General features: G+C 35.5%; 1 protein-coding gene across 1 annotated transcript in view; it reads right to left on the minus strand.

Moving 5' to 3' along the window:
• The window catches only part of CFH (complement factor H), a 108,892-nt gene that overhangs the window by 17,436 nt on the left and 67,376 nt on the right, over positions 1–24,080 (minus strand). The window contains exons 11-17 of the mRNA XM_052654262.1: positions 23,584–23,760; positions 19,555–19,731; positions 18,460–18,645; positions 18,169–18,348; positions 13,818–13,985; positions 8,295–8,477; positions 450–659 (exon numbers count right to left, since the gene is read on the minus strand). Coding sequence (XP_052510222.1) covers positions 450–659; positions 8,295–8,477; positions 13,818–13,985; positions 18,169–18,348; positions 18,460–18,645; positions 19,555–19,731; positions 23,584–23,760 — 1,281 coding nt within the window. The remainder of the gene's footprint in view (positions 1–449; positions 660–8,294; positions 8,478–13,817; positions 13,986–18,168; positions 18,349–18,459; positions 18,646–19,554; positions 19,732–23,583; positions 23,761–24,080) is intronic.

Consider the following 24,080-nt stretch of genomic DNA (forward strand, 5'->3'; position numbering starts at 1 on the left):
ACCAATCATGAATAATGAAAGAAAAACACATTGAGACTCCACACATCATCTTAGGAAACATACTATATATTGTAAGAAATTAAAAGGGACATTTTAGGGAAGACATAGGACATTTTTTTGAAACTTAAATAGATAGGAATATAAATAGGTTTACTAATATAAATAGTTAGGTTTGGTTTTATTGCATATCCAGGGCTAATACAAAATAATTTCCAGACTGAAAAGCGATTCTCTATAGAACAATATTATTAATAACAAAAATGATTAATTTTATATGTCAAATTTAATATATAAATATATACATTTTATTTTAATACATGACCTATAAATAGATAAATTACTTGATGTATTTAGAAATCTAATGGATCGAGTCTCATGACTTTGATGACAATTGATTAGTTTTAATGAATGGTACTGAAAATAGATTTTGGTTTGCCTAGTGTCCTCACCTACACACTGAGGTGGAGAGCTCCACTTTCCCATGTGGCATATTATCACATTATTTTCAGATATCTCGAAGCCTTCTTCACAAGTATAACTTAACTTCGTGCCATGTGCATACAGCCTTTGTTCATGTATTTCTCTCCTTTCTTCTGCAGAATTAGATGAGTTAACGGTTCCATGGTCTATTTGAGGTGGTTGAGAACATCCAATTTTTTCTATATGAAGTACAGAGGTCAAAGAGTAAAGTACAAATATAATCTTTAAAATTAACATGTTAATACAATCAAATATTACTTTGGATTTTAAAATAAGAATAAAAAGAAAAGAATACTCAGAACAATTTACAGAATTTTAAAACTGACAGATATTTGAAACTTGCAAGCTATTTGTCTTCATAAACACTATGCTACTACCACTTGTTCAATATGCCCCTTCATCCTTTTTTAAATAAATTTCTTATTGAAATGTTGGATGTATAACAGTATGTTAGCTTCAAATGGGCTACAAAATGATTTTACTTTTACATACATTATAAAATGACTAACAATATGTCTAGTAACAATATTTCCTAACAAATTTATTACAATATTATTGACCATATTCTGTATGCTGTATATTACATCCCCCTGGCTTCCTTATTACATAACTGGAGTTTGTACTTCAAAATCCCCTGTATCTACTTTGCCAACCCCCTCCTCCTTTCTTGCAACTCACTAATTTTCTGTATCTGTATGAGCCTGTTTTCCTTTTATTTTTAGATTCCACAAATAAGTGAAATCATGTGGCATTTGTCTTTTTCTATCTGACCTACATCTCTTAGAATAAATACATCCTAGACATATCCACCTTGTTGCAAATGGAAATGTTTCATATTTTATGGCTTGGTCATAGTTCATATAGTGTGTATATATAAAACGCCTTCTTTATCTACATATATATCAGTGGACTCTTTAGGCGGCTTCCAAACCTTGGTTATTGTGTGTAATGCTGCAGTGAACATTGGAGTGCATATATCTTTTTAGATGAGTGTTTTCGGTTCCTATGAATAAATACCCAGTAGTGGAATAGCTGGATCATATGGCAGTTCTAGTTTTAATTTTTAAAGGAAATTCCACATTCTTTTTCATAGCAACTCTGCCAGTTTACAATCCCACCAACCGTGCACATAGATTTCCTTTTCTCCACATCTTTGACAACACTTGATGTTGTCCTTTTCATGGTAGCCATTATGACAGGTGTGAAGGGACATCACACTATGGCTGCAATATGTTTTTCCTGGATACAGTAGTCTTGCCTGCAAGTGTTTTTTCCTTTCATTACTTTGTATATGTTGTGCCAGTCCACTGTGACCTAAAAAATATTCTTCAGAAGCTGTTGATACTTGTTAGGGTCTCCTTGTAGGTAACTACTGCCTTTTCTCTGGAAGGAGAGGGTGACAGAGGATGACATGGTTGGGTGGCATCACCGTTTCAATGGACATGAACTTGGGCAAACTCTGGGAGATGGTGAGAGACAGGATAGCCTGGCATGTTGAAGTACATGGGGTCACAGTGAGTTGGACATGACTTGGCAACTGAACAACAAATTTCTTTTAATTAATTTTTAATTTAATTTTTTAATTTTAATTGGAGGCTAATTACTTTACAATATTGTGGTGGTTTTTGCCATACATTGACATGAATCAGCCATGGGTGTACCCCCATCCCAAACCCCCCTTCCACTTCCTTCCCTATCCCACCCCTCTGCATTGTCCCAGTGCACCAGCTTTGAGTGCCCCGTTTCATGCATTGAACTTGGACTGGTGATCTATTTCACATATGGTAATATACATGTTTTAATGCTATTCTCTCAAATCATCCCCCCCTCACCTTCTCCCACAAAGTCTAAAAGTCTGTTCTTTATATCTGTGTCTCTTTTGCTGTCTCGTGTATAGGATCTTTCTAAATTCCTTATATATGCATTAATATACTGTATCGGTGTTTTTCTTTCTGACTTATATCACTCTGTATAATAGGCTCCAGTTTCATACACCTCATTGGAACTGATTCCAATGCAATCTTTTTAATAGCTGAGTATTATTCTGTTGTGCATATTTACCACTACTTTCTTATCCATTCGTCTGCTGATGGACATCTAGGTTGGCTCCGTGTCTTAGCTATTGTAAACTGTGTTTTGATGAACATTGGGGTATATGTGTCTCTTTCAATTCTGTTTTCTTCAGTGGGTATGCCCAGCAGTGGGATTACTTGGTCATATGGCAGATCTGTTTTCAGGTTTTTTTTTTTAAGGAATCTCCACACTGTTACCCATAGTGGTTGTAGTAGTTTGCATTCCCACCAACAGTGTAAGAGGGTTCCCTTTTCTCCACACTTTCTCCTGCATTAGACTTTTAGATAGCAGCCATTTTGACTGGCGTGAGATGGTACCTCACTGTGGTTTTGATTTGTAGTTCTCTGACAATGAGTGATGCTGAGCATTTTTTCATGTGTTTGTCAGCCATCTGTATGTCTTCTTTGGAGAAGTGTCTGCTTAGTGCTTTGGCTCATTTTTGGATTGGGTTGTTTGTTTTCCTGGTATTGAGCTGCATGAGTTGTTTCTATCATTTTGAGATTAGTTCTTTGTCAGTTGCTTTGTTTACTATTATTTTCTCCCACTCTGAGGCAGACACCTTGCTTAGAATTTTCTTCGTTGTGCAACAGCTTTTACGTTTAATTAGGTCTCATTTGTTTATTTTTGCTTTTATTTCCATTACTCTGTGAGGTAGGTCATAGACGATCTTGCTGTGATTTATGTCAAAGAGTGTTTTGCCTATGTTTTCCTGGAGGAGTTTTATAGGTTCTGATCTTATATTTAGATCTTAAATCCATTTTGAGTTTACTTTTGTGTATGGTGTTGGAAAGTGTTCTAGTTTCCTTCTTTTATAGATGGTTGACCACTTTTCACAGCACCATTTGTTAAAGAGATTGTGTTTACTCCATTGTATATTTTTACCTCCTTTGTCAAAGATAAGGTGTCCGCAGGTGCATGGGTTTATCACTGGGCTTTCTATTTTGTTCCATTGATCTATATTTCTGGCTTTGTACCAGACAATACTATCTTGATGACTGTATAGCTTTGTAGTATAGTCTGAAGTCAGGCAGGTTGATTCCTCCAGTTCCATTCTTATTTCTCAAGATTGCTTTGGCTATTTGGGTTGTTTTTTTTTTGTTTGTTTTTTTTTTTTTTGAATTTCCATACAGATTGTGAAATTATTTGTTTTAGTTTTGTGAAAAAAAATGTCGTTGGAGCTTGATAGGGATTGCACTGAATCTATAGATTGCTTTGAGAAGTATACTCATTTTCAGTATATTGATTCTTCTGATCCATGAACATGGTATATTTCTCCATCTATTTGTGTCATCTTTGATTTCCTTCATCACTGTTTTATAGCTTTCCATGTATAGGTCTTTTGTTTCTTTAGGTAGATTTATTCCTAAGTATTTTATTCATATCATCACATTGGTGAGTGCGATTGTTTCCTTAATTTCTCTGTTTTCTCATTGTTAGTGTACAGGAATGCAAGAGATTTCTGTGTATTAATTTTATATCCTGCAAATTTACTATATTCATTGATTAGCTCTAGTAATTTTCTCATGGTGTCTTTAGCGTTTTCTATGTAGAGGATCATGTCATCTGCAAAAGATGAGAGTTTTGCTTCTTCTTTTCCAGTCTGGATTCCTTTATTTCCTTTTCTTCTCTGAGTGTTGTGGATAAAACTTCCAAAACTATGTTGAATAGTAGTGGTGAGAGTGAGCACTCTTGTCCTGTTCCTCACTTTAGGAGAAATGATTTCAATTTTTTGCCATTGAGGATAATGTTTGGTGCGGGTTTATCATATATGGCTTTTATTATGTTGAGGTATGTTCCTTCTATGCCTTCTTTCTGGATGGTTTTTATCATAAATGGATGTTGAGTTTTGTTAAAGGCTTTCTCTGCATCTATTGAGATAACCATATGGGTTTTTTTCCTTCAATTTGTTAATGTGGCGTATGACATTGATTGATTTGTGAATATTGAGGAATCCTTGCATCCTTGAGATAAAGCCCATTTGGTCATGATGTATGATCTTTTTAATATGTTGTTAGATTCTGTTTGCTAGAATTTTGTTAAGGATTTTTGCATGTATGTTCATCAGTGATATTGGCCTTTAGTGTTCTTTTTCTGTGGCATCTTTGTCTGGTTTTGGAAATAGGGTGATATTGGCCTCACAGAATGAGTTTGGGAGTTTACCTTCCTCTGTATTTTTCTGGAAGTGTTTGAGTAGGATAGGTGTTGAAAAGAAAAGTGAAAGTGAAGTTGTTAAGTCGTGTCCAACTCTTTGCGACCCCATGGACTGTAGCCTACCAGGCTTCTCCATCTGTGGGATGTTCTAGGCAAGAGTATTGGAGTGGGTTGCCATTTCCTTCTCCAAGGGATCTTACCTACCCAGGGATTGAACACAGGTCTACCACATTGCAGGCAGATGCTTTACCCTCTGAGCCACCAGGGAAGGATAGGTGTTAGCTCGTCTCTAAATTTTTGATAAATTCACCTATGAAGCCGTCTGGTCCTGGGCTTTTGTTTGTTGGAAAATTTTTGATTCCAGTTTCTATTTCCATGCTTGTGATGGGTCTGTTAAGATTTTCTCTTTCTTCCTGGTTCAGTTTCAAAAGGTTATACTTTTCTCGGAATTCGTCCATTTCTTCCAAGTTGTCTATTTATCAGCATATAGTTGCTGATAGTAGTCACTTATGTTCCTTTGTATTTCCGTGTTGCTGCTCTGATTTCTCCATTTTCATTTCTAATTTTATTGATTTGATTCTGCTCCCTTTTTTTCTTGATGAGTCTGGCTAATGGTTTGTCTATTTTATTTATCTTCTCAAAGAACTAACTTTTAGTTTGGTTTTTTTTTTTTTTTTTTTTTTTTTTTGCTATAGTCTCCTTTGTTTCTTCTTCATTTATTTCTGCCTAATTTTTATAATTTTCTTCCTTATACTAAACCTGGGGTTCTTATTTTTCTAGTTGCTTTAGGTGTAAAGTTAGGTTATTTATTTTTGTCTTGTTTCTTGAGGTAAGCTTGTAAAGCTATGAACCTTCCCCTTAGCACTCTTTTTACTGATTCCCATATGTCTTCAGTTCTTGTGTTTTCATTTTCACTTGTTTCTATGCATATTTTGATTTCTTTTTATTTCTTCCATTATTTTGTTAGTGATTAAGAATCATGTAACTTAACCTCCATATGTTTGTATTTTTAATAGTTTCTTTTTCCGGTAGTTGACATCTAATCTTACCACATTGTGATCAGAAAAGATCTCTGAAAGGATTTCAATTTTTTTGAATTTACCAAGGCTAGATTTATGGCCCAGGATGTGATATATCCTGCAGAATGGCCCTTGTGCACTTGAGAAAAAGGTGAAATGCACTGCTTGGGGGTGAAATGTCCTATAGATATCAATTAGGTCTATCTGGTCCATTGTATCATTTAAAGTTTGTGTTTCCTTGCTAATTTTCTGTTTGGATGATATGTCCATATGTGTGAGTGGGGTACTAAAATCTCCCACTATTAATGTGTTATTATTCATTTCTCCTTTCATACTTGTTAGCATTTGCCTTCTGTATTGAGCTGCTCCTATGTTGGGTGCATATAAATATATAATTGTTATATCTTCTTTTTGGATTGATCCTTTGATCATTAGGTAGTGTCTTTCTTTGTCTCTTTTCACAGCCTTTATTTCAGTCTATTGTATCTGATATGAGTATTGCTACTCCTGCTTTCTTTTGGTCTCCATTTGCATGAAATATCTTTTTCCACCCTTTCACTTTCACTCTGTATGTGTCCCTTGTTTTCAGGTGGGTCTCTTTTAGACAGCATATATAGGGGTCTTGTTTTTGTATCCATTCAGCCAAGTCTTTGTCTTTTGGTTGGGGCATTCAACCCACTTACATTTAAGGTAATTATTGATAAGTATGATCCCACTGCCATTTACTTTGGAACAACAACATTATTAATTTTTTTTCCATTAAATGATAATGTGTTCTGGTATGGACCTCTTCAGGTTCATCTCTTTTTGGGACTGTCTGTGATTTTGAGACCTGAATGTCTCTTTCTTTACCCAGGTTAGAAAAGTTTAGCTATTATTTCTTCAAATAAGTCTCCGTCTCTCTCTATTTTAGATCCCCATAATGAGAATGGTACTGATGTTGTCCCAGATGTCTGTTAACCTATCCTCATTTTATAAATTCTTTTTTCTTTTTCCTATGCTGTTTGGAAGTTTCCACTACCCTGTCTTCCACATCTCTGATCCATTCTTCTGAATCCTCTAAACTACTAAAGATTTTCTTTAGTGTATTTTTCATCTCAGCTGTTGTAATCTTCAGTACTGTTTAGTCTTTATATTTTTCTTAATCTTAAAATTCTGCTTTCATCCATTCTTCTCTAGAGTCTACTGAACATCTTTATGGTCATTACTTTGAATGCTTTATTGGGTAGGTAGATTGCTTATCTTAACTTTGTTTGCTAACTTTTCTGAGATTTTCTCTTATTCCTTCATTTGGAATGCATTTCTCTGTCTCCTGATTTTACCTAACTGTGTTTATTTCTAAGAGTTAGGTGTATTCCTGATCTTAGAGAAGTGGTCTTATGCAGAAGTCTATGGGGCCCAGCAAAATGGTCCCCTCTGTAGGATCTGTGCAGCAGATCTAGATGATATAGGGGTGCCCTTCTGTTGTGTCAATGCCAACTACTCTGGGTGCACTGGTAGGCAAGGTTCCCACCACCTCCCCAGGTGCCTGACAGACTGTGCCTTATGTGCTGGCTGCCAGCCCACTCATAGGCAGGATGAAGTGTTGATGGAGCTGGCTTCAGGGCCTAAGCGTACTTGAGCTGGTGATATCACACCCAAGAGCAGGGTGAGATGCAGGTGTAGCAGCTGTGGAGCCCAGTGGAGTCTGAGGTTGGTGTTGTCATGCCGGTGAGTTCTTAAGCCTCTGGTGCTAGTAAGTTATGTACGTGTGTGTTAGGGAGAACTCTAAAGTGGTACTTGTCTCTCATGATGGCTGGTACCAGTATCTATGATCCCAATTGTCTCCTATCTCTCCAGAAGTTTCACAAAGAAAAACAAATTAGTCTAACCCAAGCCTCTTTTCCATTGATGCCACTTCACTGGGACACAGAGTATGTGAGATTTTGTATGCCTTTAAAGAACAGAAGAAGCTCTGTTTCCTAAAGCCCTCTGGCTTTCTTGTGCACCAGTTACTCTGGACTTATAAGTCAGAATTTCTGGGGGCTTATTTTTCAGGACCATGACTCCCAGGCTGGGCAGCCCAGTTGTCCCTTCATTCTTGTCTTTTGATCATCAGGAATAAAATTTGCATAAACGTAAAATGTACCTGTTATTTGCACAGTAGCCCAAGGAGTTTGTCTGTGCTTCACATCAGAAGTGAAAGTGTGTTCATCAAGTCATAAACTGAAACTGTGATTTACTGTTTCAAGATAATTTGGAAGAAACAGAGAGGACTTCATCTTGCTGATCCATACAAAGATTGTGTGCATGCTCAGTCACTTAGTCATGTCCAACTCTTTGTGACCCAGTGGACTCTAGCCCACCAGCTTCCTCTGTCCATGGAATTTCCCAGGCAAGAATGCTGGAGTGAGTTGCCACCCTCCTCCCCAGGGGATCTTCCCTATCCAGGATTTGAACCCATATCTTCTGCATCTCTTGCATTGCAAGAGTTTCTTTACCACTGAGCCACCATGGAAGGATACAAAGCTTAGAGGAGTATTAATCTTCTTTAAAGAATATTTTAAACAAACTTATGCATGCACTGCTTACCAATACAACGTGGGATTGACTGCCATCTCCCATCCTTGCACACAATTTCTTCTGCATCTTGAATTAAATAATTTTCTTTACATAGAATTGATATTTTTTCTCCATCCTGATATTTCACAGTAGTTGTCATATCTCGAGCATTGGGAATCTGAGGTGGAGGTGGGCATGTTTGTATTTGTGCTTCTGAAAATATTAAATTTAGATATCTTGATTAAAAAGCATAAGTTCAAATATTAAAGGAAAATTTTTCAATAAACAGAAAGCTCTAATGTTATATCATAAATGATCAAATAATATGATACTCTGTAATTATACTCTTAAACTTGTTTAGCACTTCAGTATATCACATTTGGTTCATTGTCTCATGGTCTTAGTTTCTTCCTTTTATTCTTCCTGTGCTCAATCTTGCATGATTTACATAAAACGGATTTTATGTTTTTTCTAACCTTTAGGATGCCCTAATTGAATTGCTCACTCAGTTATAGGTGCTGAGGAAAAACTGTTATCAGGGTCGTTGTTGGGTTTTTTGTTTCTTTTTTTTTTTAGGCAGGTATTCATGATCAGATATTTTGGAATTGGACTGAAGCCCTCACAAATTTTTCTATCATGGGAGTTGATTAGCCAGATGAGAAACTATATTTAGTTAATAACCTATTAATTTGATGCTGATTCTTGAACAAGGTAAGAGTTAGATATGTTCACTGGGATTTAGAGTGTATTGTTTACAGTTCAGTACTCTCCTGGAGGTACAATTCACTAGCTTGCCTGCACTGTTCAATGATATATACATAGATGAATGAACCTTCTTTAATGGATTAGCAAGCCTGGCTTTTTCTATGTGACCAGAGGGTATAAAATATCCCTCTGTAAACTGTGTCTGAGTCCATCAAACGGAGATACCTCAAATATCCAATTCATAATCTGAAGACAAAGCCTGTTCTGCTCAACTGAGGGAAGACTGCGTGAATACACCTGGAAGAATTTGGAGCCCTCTATGACTCCTTGGTTTTGCTTTCTCCTGTCATACTTCATTTCTATTTCATTAGAAACACTATGCAAGTATAGGCTGGAAACTCATAAATCCTTCCAGTGATCCAACATTTTGTATTAAATTCAGGGAAATATTTGACTGAATACTTAGTAATATCATCAGATTTTCTATGCTGATCTAAGTCAATAGGAGTATTTTTTGTGCCGTGTCGTGCTTAGTCACTCAGTCATGTCAGACTCTTCATGACCCCATGGACTACAATCTGCCAGGCTCCTTTGTCCATGGGGATTCTGGATTCTCCAGGCAAGAATACTGGAGTGGGTTGCCTTGCCCTCCTCCAGTGGATCTTCCCAACACAGGACTTGAATCGAGGTCTCCTGCAACTCTGGTGGTTTCTTTACCATCAGAGCCACCAGGAAAGACTTGGAATATTTTATGTTTCATCAAAAATATTTCTCTTATTTCTGTTTTAACTATTTTGACATTTTTATCAATGTATTTTCAAGAATTTATTTTCTTTTATGTCTGATGTTTAAACATTTTTGTCCTAATAATTTTAATTTGTTAAAAGTCTTACAAAAGTTAGTCTATACACTACATTTCCCCATAAACTGAATATTTTGCAAATCAGCTATTTATACTTTTTAGCTTATTATAAAAATTGACATTTTAATTTTAGGTTTTTTTTCCTTCTATGCTCTTTGGATGTATGTTCTTTTCTAGATTCTAGATTGTACTACCTATTACTTAAGTCCCTTTATTTTGTAAAGCAAGTTTTAATCTATACATATCTTTTTTTTGCTGTATACCATAGATTTCAAAATATACAGTTTTCATTTTACTTAATTTAACATATTTTCTGTCAGTAAATCATAGAAAAAAATTTTTTAATTTTCAAGTTTTGTGATATGGGTGAATAAGTTGTTTAGCTAGCTTTCTTTTAATTTACAATTGCTTTTAATTTATAGAGAATAATTTGAGGACACATATCATGAAACTGATTAGGAATTCTTTTATCACATGAAAATAATCAGGTGTTTTAAATTAATTATCTATATTTCAATAAATTAATGTGGACTTCCAGAGAAGGCATATTATGATAACTATGAAGACCTATTTTATAAATATTAAAAAGGTAATTCACAAGGACTATGCCATTATAAATATATAATGTATCTAAGAATATATCAGAATACATGAAGCAAAGATGGGCAGAACTGAGAGAAGAAATAGACAAATCCACGTCCCTTTTTAGCAATTCTGAGAGCCTTCCTACTCTGATGGATAAAACAACTAGAAAAAGCTATTTTAAGACATAGGTACATTTTAGAACACTATCAACAATGTTAACCTGATCTAGAAAGTAGAATTCACATATACTTTATATGAAATGGAAGCATCACAAATATAGACAATATGCTGCGCAACAAAGAATAAACTTCAAAATATTAAAAATTTACAGAGTGTATTCTATGACAAGGGAATTAGATTAGAAATCAATAAGAATAAATTATGTATGTAATCAACGATGATAGTCTTCAAATTGTGTACAGTAAATATAGGCAGCTCTCTAGATAAAAATCATACCACAGTATTACTGTTAATGGAGAATGAATTATTTAGAAAACCATAAACATGTGAGAATTAAACAACACATTTCTAAATAACTGTTACATCAAAGAAGCCACTAGGAAGATTAGAACATATTTCACATACAGTTAATTGAAAATAAAATTGATACATATTTATAAATTTTTGAGGCACAGGTAAAGCAATGCTTAGAAGTGAACAAAGGTAGTTTTACACAGGTAAAGCAATACTTAGAAGTAAAAAAAGGTAGTTTTACAGGCTTAGATTTAAAAAGCAGGATGATTTGAATCAATGTTTTCATTTTTTATCTTAAAAAATGAGACAGTAAAATTACAATGAAGCGATCAGAAAAAAGGAAAATTAAGTCCACAAGAGAGAAAAAATTGAGAAAGATTAATAGAAAACAGAAAATTAAGAAAGTTAAAAATCATGAATATTAACAAGGTAAAAATTAGACAAGAGAGGAAATGGAAGAAGCTGAGTGTGTTTAAAATGTTAATTTGAAAATGATAATGTTGAAAAACAAAACTTTATTCACAAAATGAAGGAGGGAACAACTCTCAATACCAAAAATGAAAGAGGTGATATTACCAAATATACTATAGGATTAAAAGAAAAATAGAATGTTAAGTGACTATTAGAAATGATTTTTCATCAATCAATTTCATAAGTTAGGTAAAATAGAGATATTTCTTGAAAATGCAACTTTCACACAGTGATAAGACAATGTAGAAAATGTGAATAGCATACTCCCTATTAAAGAAACTGAATTCTTCAAGGGAATTTTTCAAAGAAACAAACTGCATATCAGATCTCACGTGTGCTCAGTCATGTCCAACTCTCTGCAACCCTATGGACTGCAGCCTGCCAGGCTTCTCTGTCCATGGGATTCTCCAGGCAAGAACACTGGAGTGGGTAGCCATTCCCTTCTCCAGGGAATCTTCCCTACTCAGGGACTGAACCCGGGTCTCCTGAAATTGCAGGCAGATTCTTTACTATCTGAGCCCCCAGGGGAGCCTATTTGTATATCTGGAAAAATTGAAGCAGAAATAGAGACATATCATGTTTATGAATTCAAAATTCAATATGGTAAAGAAGCCAATTGTCCACAATTCGTTTCTCATTACAAAGTCATCCTGTTCAATATACAACCCAATATTTTATCAAAATTTGTAAGTTTCCCCTGAAATTTCTATGTTCAAAACCAAAATAACTAAAGGAAATTTGAGTGAGAGAATCATACTTGGAGACTATTATGAGACTTTCAGCCTGCTAAAAAGATAGTTACAAAGGTAATTTGGCAGCAGTGAAGATAGTTAAATGACTAAATAGAAAGTTCAGAAATAAATCAACACTTTCATATTTAACTGATTTTTCACTTCAATGGCTTTTCCACGCATATTCTTAAAATAATTGACAATCCACCCATAAAAAATCAACTTGTACTTTATGCAATCCTCAAATGTTAACATGAGACAGATAACATACTTAAATATACTCACATAAAATTATAGTTTCTAGAAGAAACTGTAGAACATACGTACTTCACTACCTGTAGATGTTACTTGTTTCCTTAAAGATGCAGTTGTGTAGCAAGCTCTTTTAATTTTTTATTTGCTACTAATTTAGAATAATTTATAAACATGAATTCCTTGAAATATGTTGGGAATTCCTTCATCATATGAAATAATAAATTGTTTTAATTTAACTATATTTAATAAGCTAATACAGACTTCCAGACAAGGTGCATGACAAAAATTAAGAAATACTTTATTATTATAAAAAAGTTAATTCACAAGGACCAAGCAATCATAAATATATAATGATTAATATACAATGCTGTGCTTAGCCACTTGGTCATGTCCCACTCTTTGTGATCCCATGGTCTGCAACCTGCCAGGCTCCTTTGTTCTTGGGGCTTCTCCAGGCAAGAATACTGGAGTGGGTTGCCTCCATGGGATCTTCACAACACAGGGACCGAACCCAGGTCCCACCCACTGCAAGCAGATTGTAGACTGATCTACCAGGGAAACTCAGGAATCCTGGAGTGTGCAGCCTCTCTTCTCTAGGGGATATTCCTGATCTAGAAATTAAACTGGGGTCTCCTGCATGGCAGGCGGATTCTTTACCAGCTCAACTACCAAGGAAGCCCATAATATACAATGTACACTATGTATCGTCATGGCAGTTATTTAGAAGCTTGTTGTTTAATCTCCAAATAGTTATGCTTCTCTAAATAATTTATTTTCCATCAATACAGCTTTATTGTTGTATGATTTTTCTATTAGGATCTTTATAAAAGTATGAATTATGAGGTTGAATATTAGACAATAGATCTGGTTTACTATTGATTTGAAGCTTCTTTCTAGATACTCTAGGCTTGTAGAAACTGGTAAACATATTGAGGATAGGGAGTCAAGATGTCATAGAGTCAGAGAAGAGAAACAAATATTAAAAGTGGAAAATTGAAATGAACCTATTCAACTGGAATTCATCATGTAAACATGACTCAAGACTTTTCAAGATAGTTAAACAGATAAATTGATGACCAGATAGATAAATAAATATATATAAATAGACATATAGATTGATACGTATAGATATGCCAATAAATGCATAACAGTTCAGCATAAGCATAAGTACATTCATGTGTAATACACAAAATCAAAAACAATGGCTTTCCCATAGAAATGAGCACACCTACTGCCCAGATGTTAATTTAAAGTTACAAAGACTCTGAGTGGTTTGTCACATAGCTGACTAAGGCACATTATACAATTAATATTTAGACATAGTATTTTGATTAACTTCTAAATTAACTTGCAGATGGAAAATATTTGGAATGATAAATAGCTAAATTTCCTTGAAGGAGACAAAGATACTACTTTTACAAGTTAGAGAGATATAGAATACATTTTTTAGAACATTATAGACAAGATTACCTTCTTTGCAGTCTACTTTAGGATCCCATTCTCCATTTATACAGATTGAGTGTTTCTGTTCTGATTTTCCTCGACATTGGTAACTTTTGTTGGTGTTATGGTCATATTCAATCGTATGTGCTGGTTTTCCCTCAGTTGACCATTTACACTTCTTAAGTTCATCTGTTGCTATAAAATGAAAACATTCCCTTGAAAAGACTAATTCTAAAGAACCAATTAGCTAAGTATGGCAAAACCAAACAATATTGTAAAGTAAAAAACAAATAAAAAATTTTAAAAAATAGCTATGGAGTGAACAAAATAATGATGTTAGAATTTATGCTTACAAATTCCACCAGCCAAGTTCTTGCTGATCAAATTGCATGAGATGTAAAATTATACATGAGCCTGAGTCTTGCGTCCAGCTTTTGAAATTTCAGAAAAAAATACCCATCCTAAAGATTTCTGCCTTTTTGACTAGAATACTTTTTGATGATCTACATAGTGAATAGTTATCACATGAATAACTTTAGTCCCAAACTTGACATCTGTGCAAATGTTCATATAATAAGCTTGTTGACCTTAAGCATCTCTGCATTATTTTTAATTCACAATCTTAAAACAATAAAATAAAAACAATTTTCTGTGGACAAAGCATACCAAGTTGCTACTTTATAAATGTTTTTTCAAGAAATGTAATGAAACATAATAAGAAAACTACATCCAAGGTGTTTTGTAAGAATGTTAACTTCTAAGCAAATCTTTTATCTGACACCGAAAAAAATACTTGAAATAAGAAGATGGGTACTTAAAAGTTACAACCTATCTTGTATATATACTTAGAGTCTTTGAGCCACTATGTTATGTATCAGATCATTATAATGCAATATAAAGCCATGATAACAATTTTTCCTAGCTCCAGGATAAGTTAAATATGGACTAAAAAAGCTTTATATATATATATATATATATATATATATATATATACACACACACACACATATTTTCATAAATTTAGTGCAGGTGGAAGTTCTTTTTGAACTTGACAAAATATCCGTATAGGTCTTTGGCAGTATATGTTAATGATTTGTTAATAATAAAGGTTAAATGAAATGAATAAAATAAGGAAAGTCAAGTAGGTAGTCAAAGAAAAGAGATGATTTCAAAATGAAACTCTGAAAAATAAAATAACAAACTGAATTGAAAACACACTAAAGGCTTGAGAATTAGCCTTTTTTTAAGATTTGTTCAGGGTGTAGAGGGACAAAAAACCAGTAGTATTCTTCAACGAATGGTGGCCAAAGGAAGATGTATACTCAAAAGGAGAAATAGTGGCTGCGGACCTCATCCTATGATGGACTGGTTTCTGGAAGGAAAACAGACTTATTTTATTAGGAGAAAACAAGCATAGTAGGAAGAAAGACAAGCTAGATTAGACAGAGTTACAAAATAAACCTTGAGAGAAGAAAACTGGAATAAGGTCTATTATAGCAAAGGGGGACTATAGTAAACTGAATACAGGTAGAGGATTAACCTTTGCAAGGAAAACTCTGAGGTCAGAAGAGTAATAAGAAGCAAACATTTTGGCATTAGGTAGAATGAAAAGTCAAATGAGGTGAGGTCATTTGAGGAGATAGAAGAAGACAAAGATGAGGTTTGGTCTTGAAGAACTGGCAATACCTAGGACAGGAAGGTGTTCATGAAAATGCAGGGATTAATAAGCAAAAAAATTACTATGTAACTAAATAAACTCCTACTGAATGTCTCCCATCTGTCAACTGGTCTTTTGAGTATGGGTCTTTTGACATACAGTTGGCAAAGAAAACAGTCAGTCCCTGCCCTCACTCAGGGCCCTAGCCTAAGTCCTACCTTCTTCTTGGAATAATTAATGACTAGAAATATAATGAGTTAATAGGCCTGGGTGTCCAGTGCTCTCTTTGAATGCAGAGCCAGGAAAAAGTCTATTCCAAGAGAAAAAATGAAAGAAGGCAGCTAACATTGATTCTCCTGGTCAGTCATCAAAGACTTGGTCATCCAAAACTCAGTATGAGTCTCTTACAGGGAAATGAGTCAGGGCAGGTTCCTGGGCCCACCCCAAGCACCTCCCATGACAGAGTTACCTACTAATAGGGAGGGCTTGAGCCCACCCTCCCCAGCACAGTAACTTCTCTTTGCAGAATTTGAAACAGAGAAATATTCATTGTTAGAAGCTTGACAGAGGCAAGACTCCTACACAAATGTATCAAATGGGTGTTGTCCTCCTCAACTATAATTCCTGATTTCAAATGTTCTAAAAGAAAGAGTATCATATAAAAGCAAAAATGGCATTTCTGCAATGATAGTTGTATTTTCCTGGTAACTAGTTCAGTTTGGTTCAGTTTAGTCGCTCAGTCGTGTCTGACTCTTTGCAACCCCATGAATCGCAGCACGCCAGGCCTCCCTGTCCATCACCAACTCCTGGAGTTCACTCAGACTCACGTGTAAGAGAAACCCAAGTAAGATGGTAGGTGTTGCAAAAGGGCAGACACACTGGAACCATAATCACAGAAAACTAGTCAATCTAATCACACTAGGACCACAGCCTTGTCTAACTCAATGAAACTAAGCCATGCCCGTAGGGCCACCCAAGATGGGCGGATCATGGTGGAGAGGTCTGACAGAATGTGGCCCACAGGAAAAGGGAATGGCAAACCACTTCAGTATTCTTGCCTCGAGAACCCCATGAACAGTATGAAAAGGCAAAATGATAGGATACTGAAAGAGGAACTCCCCAGGCCACTAGGTGCCCAATATGCTACTGGAGATCAGTGGAGAAATAACTCCAGAAAGAATGAAGGGATGGAACCAAAGCAAAAACAATACCCAGCTGTGGATGTGACTGGTGATAGAAGGAAGGTCTGATGCTGTAAAGAGCAATATTGCATAGGAACCTGGAATGTCAGGTCCATGAATCAAGGCAAATTGGAAGTGGTCAAACAAGAGACGGCAAGGGTGAACGTCAACATTCTAGGAATCAGCAAACTAAAATGGACTGGAATGGGTGAATTTAATTCAGATGACCATTATATCTACTACTGCGGGCAGGAATCCCTCAGAAGAAATGGAGTAGCTGTCATGGTCAACTAAAGAGTCAGAAATGCAGTACCTGGATGCAATCTCAAAAACGACAGAATGATCTCTGTTCGTTTCCAAGGCAAACCATTCAATATCACAGTAATCCAAGTCTATGCCCCAACCAGTAACACTGAAGAAGCTGAAGTTGAACGGTTCTATGAAGACCTACAAGACCTTTTAGAACTAATACCCAAAAAATGTCCTTTTCATTGTAGGGGACTGGAATGCAAAAGTAGGAAGTCAAGAAACACCTGAAGTAACAGGCAAATTTGGCCTTGGAATGCTAAATGAAGTAGGGCAAAGACTAATAGAGTTTTGCCAAGAAAGTGCACTGGTCATAGCAAACACCCTCATCCAACAACATAAGAGAAGACTCTACACATGGACATCACCAGATGGTCAACACCAAAATCAGATTGATTATATTCTTTGCAGCCAAAGATGGAGAAGCTCTACACAGTCAGCAAAAACAAGACCGGGAGCTGACTCTGGCTCAGTTCATGAACTCCTTATTGCCAAATTCAGACTTAAATTGAAGAAAGTAGGGAAAACCACTAGACCATTCAGGTATGACCTAAACCAAATCCCTTATGATTATACAGTGGAAGTGAGAAATAGATTTAAGGGACTAGATCTGATAGATACAGTGCCTGATGAACTATGGACTGAAGTTTGTGACATTGTACAGGAGACAGGGATCAACACCATCCCCATGGAAAAGAAATGCAAAAAAGCAAAATGGCTATCTGAGGAGGGCTTACAAATAGCTGTGAAAAGAAGAGAAGCAAAGGAGAAAAGGAAAGATACAAGCATCGGAATGCAGAGTTCCAAAGAATAGCAAGAAGAGATAAGAAAGCCTTCCTCAGTGATCAATGCAAAGAAATAGAGGAAAACAATAGAATGCGAAAGACTAGAGATCTCTTCAAGAAAATTAGAGACACAAAGGGAACATTTCATGCAAAGATGGGCTCAGTAAAGGACAGAAATGTTAACTAGTACTCCCATTTTAATCACATGAGTATCTATCAGTAAGATTTAGCTTCACACTTGTCAAGATAAACAATGTTAATATCAGGACAGAAAGATGCATAAAATTCTATTGCTAGTTTATATTTTTCCCCTTTAGACACATATTGGACTATAAAAATCAACTGTTTGGGATCATTATAATTTAAGATCTGACATTTTCAAGGATAACTCTAAATTTCAACAGAATTGCTGCAAATACTAAAGGTCAATTTGAGATGTGTATTCTGACCAATGCACTGAGGAGGCTGGGTCCACTCTCCACTAATACACGTGATAAATCTGGGTCCAATCATTGTAAATGCTTCTCTGCAACTGAACTCTACCGAGTCTCCATGGTGATAGGGAGGGACAGAAGGCTTGATATCGCCGTGATCAAGGTCAGGTATATCTCCACAGGTACGCTCCTCCTCTGAAAATCCACAAAAATATGTTTGTCTTTAAAATATTATTTAAATGTGTATATGAATACAAAATAAGAGTAATGTTTTACCTTTAAATATTACTACTTTTAATACATTACCAATACACACAGGTAAAGCTGTCCATCTTCCATCAACACACTGAATTTTATGAGAACCCTTCATCAGAAATCTGGGGTTGCAAGCATATTCCACGACCTCATTGTGTGCATATTCTTCTTTGTGTATTTCTTTCCCTTTTCCATTGAGAAGTTGAGGAGGTGGAGCACACGCTTTTACTTTCTTTGCTGTAGAAATATTGCATAAATTATGGTTACATTGCATCTTATAACTGAAAAATCCAGCTAATGCAGAAATTTATTTCTCTAAATAATCTTTTATTTGTTATATAATTTACTTTAGCATTCTTAAACAATGAAAAAAGAACAGTGTTTACTGATTCTGTTACTCATCTTAAACTAGCATATTGAAGTTATGTATGCTCAGAAAGCATGTTCATTATCCAGACATGCTAAATAAATATGCAAACCAGTTACTCAATCTGGGTGTACGAATTATAGCAATACTTTTATTCCACAGAAATACTGTATGAAAACTTTTTGAAAAAAAATCATTTGAGAGAAGCATTTGAACAGTTTAACTTTGATTCATATGATTTGATACATGTGACTGTATTGACTTTAAGTTACTTGAACACTCTTTAGACATACTTGAGAACATTAGATGCAAAGCCCACAGTATATAAACTCTCCAATATTAACGGTGGAATTGCAGGAAAAAGGAAAACTAACAAGAAATCCTGCCAGTGTCAGGTTCCTCATGCATTTCTGTGGATTCTCCACCACATATTTCAAGAACCACCCAGAGGTTAATTTCTTAAAGAAGGAAAACTGAGGTAACTACTACCCAGAACATGTCCTCGGTGAGTATGCTCCTGCTAAGTCGCTTCAGTCGTGTCCGACTCTGTGCGACCCCATAGACAGCAGCCCACCAGGCTTCTCTGTCCCCAGGATTATCCAGGCAAGAATATTGGAGTGGGTTGCCATTTCTTTCTCCACCTTGGTGGGTATATCTCTGCCTTAATGCATTAGACTATAGATGCACTGAAAGTGGACAGAAAATTAAGGGAGGGAAATAAAAAGGTTGATATCTGAAATCCCAACTCTTGCTCCAGCAACTGTCAGATAAATATTTACCTTTACACGTTGGAAGTTTAGGGGACCATCCAAAGTGGTAGCATTGAACGGAATCTGCTCCAACCATAATACGGCCTTGACTGCAGGAGAATTTCAGCACATCCCCAACTTTAAATGTGTCTTTCCTGGGATAAGCATTTAAGTATGTATCCATTTGGGGAATACTGCATTCTTTTTCTATCGAAATAATTCAGTGAGAATATTTAACCATTGCAAAATAAATATTTGTGTCACATAAAATGAGGTGCTGGGTACTGCATACACAGAGGACATACATTAATGCACATTAATGTTCTTCCTTGAAAAACATTACATGTTAGGTTTTATACACCCTCTGCACTCATCTGGGACTTTTGAGAAATATTAAGGTATTGAGCAGCAACATATATGTCCTGATAATTTATTTGTAAAGTCAACTTGTTAATACTGGATCTGATTTTATCACTGACATTTATAAAATATAATGCTAATTTTTGGTCTCAAAATGTATAAATATTCTCTCAGAATAAAAGTAAAAGACACAATTTTAAAATTGAATACAAATGAAAAAATGGTATTATATAAAATATAACTGGGACACTAGAACACACACGAGAGACATTTCTCTTGTATTTGAGTTACAGGTACATTAAAAATCACTTAATTTTATCTACAAGTGTAGAAATCAAACTGAAACATGAAACAAAATAAGTAAACATGTTCAAGGTCACACAGGCATATTTTAGGTGTCTTGATTATGTATATGACAACACAAACATCTAGTCTTATTGTACCTATAAATGATCTTAACTATTAATATATGCTTAATTATTGATTCATTTTAAAAATTATAAATTTATCATTGAAAATGTGTAAAATCTATGAAATTTGTGACATTGCTGTGTGTGGCTTAGTCGTCCAGTTGTGTCTGACCCTTTGTGACCCCATGGAGTATAGCTGGCCAGGCTCCTTTGTCCATGGAATTCTCCAGGCAAGAATACTGGAGTGGGTAGTCATTCCCTTTTCTAGGGGATCTTTCTAACTCAGGGATCAAACCCAGGTCTCCCACATTGTAGGCAGATTCTTTACCATTTGAGCCACCAGGGATTGCTACACATTATCAAAAATTTCATTATTCTTTATTTGGAATCTTCCTATTGCTAAATCATTTATAAACTTTAAAATTGGAATTTAAGAATTAGAACCTCACCAAAAAGGAGGATCATACTATCTAAAATTCTTCAAACATTATCATAAAATTATGTATAAGCTAACTAGTTTTAAAAGTAATGCCCCCTCCCCCCAAAATCAATAACTTTGTTTCTGCTTTTGTTTTAATGATGAGTTTTGTAGCTTACATGAAAGGTTACTATTGATGAGAACCATTGGGATTCCTTTCCTAAAATTCTATTCCAAACTTCCACATAGCAATACTTCTAATGGTAAGTGACTTTGTTTACATATGTTATGCTTATCTTATGTAAAATTCCTATTTTATCATACTGTGTTAAATACTGCTTTAACAACAACAAAAAGATCTTGGCGTTAGGCTGTTTTCCAACTGCTGTCTTCACATAGAGTGACTGTAAGAAAGCCATGATCATCTTATAAGCCTTTCCCTTTACTTAGAATTGTTAGTAGCTCAGTCATGTCCATCTGTTTGTGATCCCCTGGACTGCAGCTCGCCAAAATTCCATGGAATTCTTCAGGCAAGAATACTGCAGAGGGTTGCCATTCCCTTCTCCAAGAGACCTTCCTGACCCGCGGATTGAACCCAAGTCTCCTGCATCACAGGCAGATTCTTTACCATCTGATCTTTTAAAATAAGCAAATTGCTTTGCTGTCTCGGCTGCTGCAAAGGCGTGTGTCTCTGCTGACGAATGGCTTCCAGGCTTTCTTTGCATAGACGTCTTCCTACATAAACTTGACCAGCAGTCCCTCCTACTTTCTAAGCACTTGGATTCTTTTGTTCTTAGAATACACTTATTGGAACAATAGAATAGAAATATTTGTACTTTTTGGTTCATTATTTGCCTTAATTCATCTTTTTTTTTTTTTTTTTTTTCATACTGGCATGAAAGCTCTTGAAAGATATACCACCGTCCCCCACTGTATTCTTCACAATTACTCTTAGGCAACTTCTGGCACATATTAGGTGCTTGCTGACAGCCTGAAAGTGAAATTACCTGGGCTCTGGACACTGTTGAACAAGCCTGGCCCGTTCCTCTAACAAGCTTCCCCTGTGTGTCTATCTGAAATCTCTATCCTGAACCTCTTGTTCTCTGTCACAACCAAGCCTTTTCAAAGTTATGTCCGCATGCTGTATTGCATTTCTTACTAATAATTTATTTAGCAGATTCTAAGTAGGTTTTTCCCTGTCTACTCCATCTTAAACCGTCTCTCTCACAACTAATGTTGGCACCACATTTGTAGTCTTTTAACCTGGCTTATTAACTGAATTAGAAGTATTCATTAGTATAACTATTCTAATGTAATTAGTTTACAATTTCCTTGACTAAACTGTATGGCAGGCATTATGACAAGTGTATATGAATAATTTATTTTAATAACTAAAAGATCTTTTGAAATATTAGAATATTTGTAAATATTAAATCTTTTTACAGATTCAGAGGAGTGAACAAAGCTTCAAATAGGTTGTTGCCCTTAGATTCATACTTAGCAAATGGTGGAATTGGATATAGAACCATTTCAGGCTGATTCCATAGGAATTACTCTTAAGCCAATTTATTATCCCTTATTCTTACATCATTTTCTTCTGTCCAATCTATGCAACATTCATTCTGACATGTTTTCTCCTAAATTCTCTGGGTCCTCCTTTCTTTCTGTACACTTTGTCATCTATTCTTCTTCTGTCAGACACCTCAGTGTTGGAAGCTTCAGGACTCAGTCTTGAGCTTTCTTCTATTTTCATTCTACATTCTTTTCTAATCTGAGGTCATCATTTAAAGAGTGATAATCTCATGTGTATATATCCTGGTTAAACCTATGCATTCAACACCGAGTTGATGTATCCTATGTTTATGGTCCCCATTGGCCCAAGCACAATGTGTTCAGGTCAAAGTGGTGATGCTCTTGCGAGAGTGTGCTTTCTCCTTCCAGTACCACGTACAAAGTCATTTCCATTTGCTCGCTTGCTTATGAGAAAATGGTATTCAAAACATGAGTCCTTTCAACTGTTGCTCTTTCTGACAATCAACATTTAGCAATGTTACGTGCATTTATGACCAGGAAAATATATCCCAAATCTATTCTCTGTTTGGAATCACTTCAGCCAAGAATTTATCTAATCCCCACACTTTTTCACCCCACATGATTTCTTGAATCTTCTCTTGTCCATCATAAGCACAGCATACAGAAAAATCCACAAACAGCCTTCAAAAATCCAAATAAAATTATATCAATCCTTTTCTTAAAATTCCCTATGCCTTTTCATGAATCATAAAATCAATCAATGTTAATATGTCTTGAAATAACCCAGCTCATCTTTCCTTTGCCTCATATTAGCTTCAGCTCATAAAATCCTCTCTCATTCAATCGAATCTGCCCACCTTCATATTTTCCAAATATTACTTTGCTGCCCAAGTTTGCACATAACGCTTCTCTTGACTTGGGACACTCAACATCCACTCAGCTTACCAGAGACTGAAGCCCTATTTCCAACCCTGGATAAAACACATCTGATTGGCAAAATAAAAGAGATCCAGGCCATTGTCCTCAGAACTTGTCAAAGTCAGAAAATAAAAAGCACCTGTCAAAACCTGCAGAAGTTAACGTTCAAGGTAGGAGATATAAGCAGAAACTCAGGAGCAAATACTTGAACAGGTTGCAAGACCCTGTCATTTTGGTATTGAGTGAGTCGTTGGACTTTAAAACTTCCCCTCCTTCCAGTTTACATTAAAGTAGAAGGAAGCATCATTCCTTAAAGATGATTCTAGATCAGTGTAATTTGGTAAAAATAAAACACTTCTGACAATTACTGTTAAATTTTGCTTATCTTGAAGGAAAGAACATCTGGAAAAGAGCACTTACCATAGCATGCAGCTTTATCGGACCAGCCGTCTTGACCACATACTATGGAGTCTCTGGTTCGTCCCTCTCGAGTCTCATACCCATCAAGACATTCGTAGTCCAGCCTGTCATTCAGCCTGAACCACGTGTCATCACTTTTGACTCTGGCCTTCTCAAGTACTGGCCTGTCACAGGATTCTAAGGGATAATGGGATTGTGATTTCATTTCTAATACTATTTAGTGGGCAATTTGATTGAGTTTCATCTCAAGGGAAAAGGGCTTCACCAATTAGTATGTACTAATCATAAAAAATTAGCCAAGAATGCCAGTGATAAATCACTGTCCTGAAATAATTACTCAAAGTGAAAACAAGTATATTTCTTGCAACATTTTTCTCAACACTTAATGTTCCTGAATTATTTACTTTAAGAACATGTTCTTCAGTTGCTATACTTATGCATGTTTTTCCAAAATAAGCCATTACAGAAGTATTATATTATTTTCATAACAGCGTTTT

Source organism: Budorcas taxicolor, chromosome 16 (assembly GCF_023091745.1).
Source record: "Budorcas taxicolor isolate Tak-1 chromosome 16, Takin1.1, whole genome shotgun sequence".
NCBI classification, from domain to species: domain Eukaryota; kingdom Metazoa; phylum Chordata; class Mammalia; order Artiodactyla; family Bovidae; genus Budorcas; species Budorcas taxicolor.